At 41.2% G+C, this 3803-nt stretch overlaps 1 protein-coding gene across 1 annotated transcript; it reads left to right on the top strand.

The window, feature by feature from the left end:
- Nucleotides 1-733: 733 nt before the first annotated feature.
- LOC121908832 (tripartite motif-containing protein 16-like) lies at nt 734-3525 on the top strand. The gene is made up of 3 exons (XM_042429142.1): nt 734-1544; nt 1678-2622; nt 2731-3525. Exons 2-3 carry the CDS (start codon nt 1723-1725, stop codon nt 3400-3402), a joined length of 1572 nt encoding a protein of 523 aa, XP_042285076.1. The 5' UTR covers nt 734-1544; nt 1678-1722; the 3' UTR covers nt 3403-3525.
- Nucleotides 3526-3803: the final 278 nt, after the last annotated feature.

Genomic DNA, 3803 nt, shown 5'->3' with positions numbered 1-3803 from the left:
AATGTAGAATTCAAATGATGGGATTAAGTATGACATTTGTACGGATATCAGCACATTTAGGAATCAAAGTCAATGAAAGAGCTAAAACATGTGCAAAGGAAACCACAAAAACGGATGACACTGACATCACAGCACCCTTTAATAAAATGGAAATGAAGACCACAATTCAGCATAAGTTGACAGAAAGGTGGCAAAAGCAGTGGGAAGAAGAGAGAACAGGAAGGTGATTGTACAGAAAAGAAAAGTAGGCAAATGAGAAGCACGGGGAGAACCGGAGAGAGTTTGGTCATAAAGGATTAAACAGTACATTATTTCAAATAGGAAAACATAATACAGGAAGGTTTTGTGATAGTGAAGAAGCTTTAGAACATGTTATGCTTTACCTTCCAAAATATGATGCTGAGAGAAGGGAAGTGATATTGAACCTTAAAGAAATAAAGTTTAGCTTTGATTTACGAGATCTTTTACAAAGAAGTGCTGGGGAGAACTGTTATCTATTTTTTTCCCCTAATTTTCTTTTCTTTTATGTATTACAAGAATGAATTAATGTTGATTTCTGATCCCCACTCTATTCCAGTTGGTGGCGGTAATGCGCCGTAACGTTGTTTGCCAACCACCATAAATCAAGAAGAAGAAGAAAGCCACCTTGCTGCGCATCACTTTTCCTTCCCTCCTGAGTTTCTGTTGCCTCTCTCTTCCTTCCACAGTGTCGTTTTCGTTGCTGAGGGTAAGTTCTTGGTAAAAAATGCTGCAGCGCTATTTCATTGTTTTCTTTGGAAATTGAACCGTTTATGTTGTAACCTTTAATGCATGTTGTTTACTGTTAATACTAGGACGTTACCCAGCTGTTCTGTGTTGTTTTGACCGTTAATATAAGTTTTGTAAATGTTTTCATTTAACTTTCTGGGCGCCATTTGTATTATTGCAGGCTGCCCTATGTCACGTGACTAACGTAGCTCCACAGAGATTTTAGCATCCATTTCCTGTGTAAATTCTGTTATTTTGCATATTTAGGAGCAGAGATGCAGAAAAAGACCAGAAGGACATTAATGAGTTATATTGTCTTTTGCAGATATGTGTTTTCCTTTGTTAAATGTTATAATTCTCGTTGTCTCTGTTTAGTCACCCAACCCCACGCACCTTTTCACTTTGCCCACCAGGTCACTGGTGGTCACTGGTGGGCAAAGAATATCGTTTTTCATGGTTTTGAAATTTGTTATAATGGAGGTTATATGTTTTTTTCATAGTTCTCTACTAGTAATGTGTACACTGACATGAGCACATACTGTAATGTCAAATTGATGTATCTGACTATATTTTAAGAAAAAGAAAAATATTCATAAAATCTTGATAGTGCTGTTTTGCATTCCTGAGGGAACAGAGGAGTAGAAGTAGACCAGAAGACAATTAATGGGTTATATTGTCTTATGCAGGAGCAAATATATGGTGGAGAATAATCCCTTGAGTGGCCAACAACAAGCTCCACTCTCTGAACTGGGGAGTCATCTCAGATCCCAGGAACACTTTGGCACCAGAAAGCAGAGGTGAGCAGTGTTTTTAAATGAGAAATGAGCTCTATTGTATAACAGATGAAACACATAGTATCTCCTTAAAACTCAAACACAACAAGCTCCACTCTGTGCTAGTTTAATTATTTCCTCCCCTTCACATCCACAGAGTGAGTAATTTAAACTTATACAGTCATTTCCACTGAGAGCTGAAATGGAGCAGAAAGGAGTTCAGCTGGACCAAGACACCTTCTCTTGTTCGATCTGTCTGGATCTACTGAAGGATCCGGTGACTATTCCCTGTGGACACAGCTACTGCATGAACTGTATTAAAAGCTTCTGGGATGGAGAGGATCAGAGGAAGATCTACAGCTGCCCTCAGTGCAGACAGACCTTCACACCGAGGCCTGTCCTGGTGAAAAACACCATGTTAGCAGATTTAGTGGAGCAGCTGAAGAAGACTGGACTCCAAGCTGCTCCTGCTGATCACTACTATGCTGGACATGAAGATGTGGCCTGTGATGTCTGCACTGGGAGGAAGCGGAAAGCCCTCAAGTCCTGTTTGACTTGTCCAGCTTCTTACTGTAAGAATCACCTCCAGCCTCATTATGATGCAGCTCCATTAAAGAAGCACAAGCTGGTCGACCCCTCGGAGAAGCTCCAGGAGAACATCTGCTCTCGTCATGATGAGGTGATGAAGATGTTCTGCCGTACTGATCAGCAGAGTATCTGTTATCTCTGCCCTGTGGATGAACATAAAGGACACGACACAGTCTCAGCTGCAGTAGAAAGGACTGAGAGGCAGAGAGAGCTCGAGGTGAGTCGACAAAACATCCAGCAGAGAATCCAGGACAGAGAGAAAGATGTGAAGATGCTTCAACAGGAGGTGGAGGCCGTCAATCGCTCTGCTGATAAAGCAGTGGAGGACAGTGAGGAGATCTTCACTGAGCTGATCCATCTCATCCAGAAAAGAAGCTCTGATGTGAAGCAGCAGATCAGATCCCAGCAGGAAACTGAAGTGAGTCGAGTCAAAGAGCTTCAGGAGAAGCTGGAGCAGGAGATCACTGAGCTGAAGAGGAAAGACGCTGAACTGAAGCAGTTCTCACACACAGAGGATCACAACCAGTTTCTACACAACTACCCCTCACTGTCACAACTCAGTGAACCTACAGACTCATCCAGCATCAATATCCGTCCTCTGAGATACTTTGAGGATGTGACAGCAGCTGTGTCAGAGCTCAGAGGTCAACTACAGAACATCCTGAGGGAGAAATGGACAAACATCTCACTGGCAGTGACTGAGGTGAAGGTTTTACCACCACAACCAGAGTCCAAGACCAGAGCTGGATTCTTAAAATATTCATGCAAAATCACTCTGGATCCAAACACAGCAAACACATATTTGTTATTATCTGAAGGGAACAGCAAAGCAGAAGGAATGAGAAAACAACAGTCTTATTCTAGTCACCCAGACAGATTCACTGGATGGTGTCAGGCCCTGAGTAGCGAGAGTCTGACTGGACGTTGTTACTGGGAGGTGGAGTGGAGAGGTGGAGGAGTTCGTATAGCAGTCGCATACAAGGATATCAGAAGAGCAGGAAGCTCAGATGAATGTGGATTTGGATTTAATAACAAATCTTGCGCTTTATATTGTGACACTAACGGTTATAAATTTTTGTTCAACAACATCAAAACTCCCGTCTCAGGTCCTCAGTCCTACAGAGTAGGAGTGTACCTGGATCACAGTGAAGGTACTTTGTCCTTCTACAGCGTCTCTGAAACCATGACTCTCCTCCACAGAGTCCAGACCACATTCACTCAGCCTCTCTATGCTGGAATTTGTCTGTGTTATTATTCTTATGGAGCCACAGCTAAGTTCTGTAAACTCAAATAGTCAGAAGTCATATCAGACTTCATGTATCAGATTTTGTGTTGTAATTCTTCATTTTTTACATTGTTTCTGAGAGCTTGTTGCTGTGGTGTTTCTGAACTAAACATCAGAAACATCAGCTGTCAATCAAACTGGGATTGTCAACACTTTTCATTTGTTTTTCTGTTGATCTTTTTAGTTTCTTTAAATGTCACTTTTCCCTGTGTTTTATCCATGGAGGTTATCGCTGCTCATGATGACGTCTTTAACCTTCACTGATGTTTCTTCAGACGAAAATATAAACTTCTCTTTGTTCTAAATGTTAGTTTCATGTTTTATTGATGTATTTGTGTGCTGTTTTTTCTTAAACAGAAAACAGTAGAACTTCTTTCATCATAGATATTTTGTTCTCACCATTTTGTAAA

Source organism: Thunnus maccoyii, chromosome 12 (genome assembly GCF_910596095.1).
Source record: "Thunnus maccoyii chromosome 12, fThuMac1.1, whole genome shotgun sequence".
In the NCBI taxonomy this organism is placed as follows: domain Eukaryota; kingdom Metazoa; phylum Chordata; class Actinopteri; order Scombriformes; family Scombridae; genus Thunnus; species Thunnus maccoyii.
This window is presented reverse-complemented; position numbering and strand designations above follow the sequence as displayed.

Coding starts and splice junctions, on each gene's coding strand:
- LOC121908832 (XM_042429142.1), top strand. CDS start 1,723: ATGGAGCAGAAAGGAGTTCAGCTGGACCAAGACACCTTCTCTTGTTCG. Junction 2,623..2,730: donor AGCAGTTCTCACACACAGAG/GATCACAACCAG, acceptor GAGGATGTGACA/GCAGCTGTGTCAGAGCTCAG.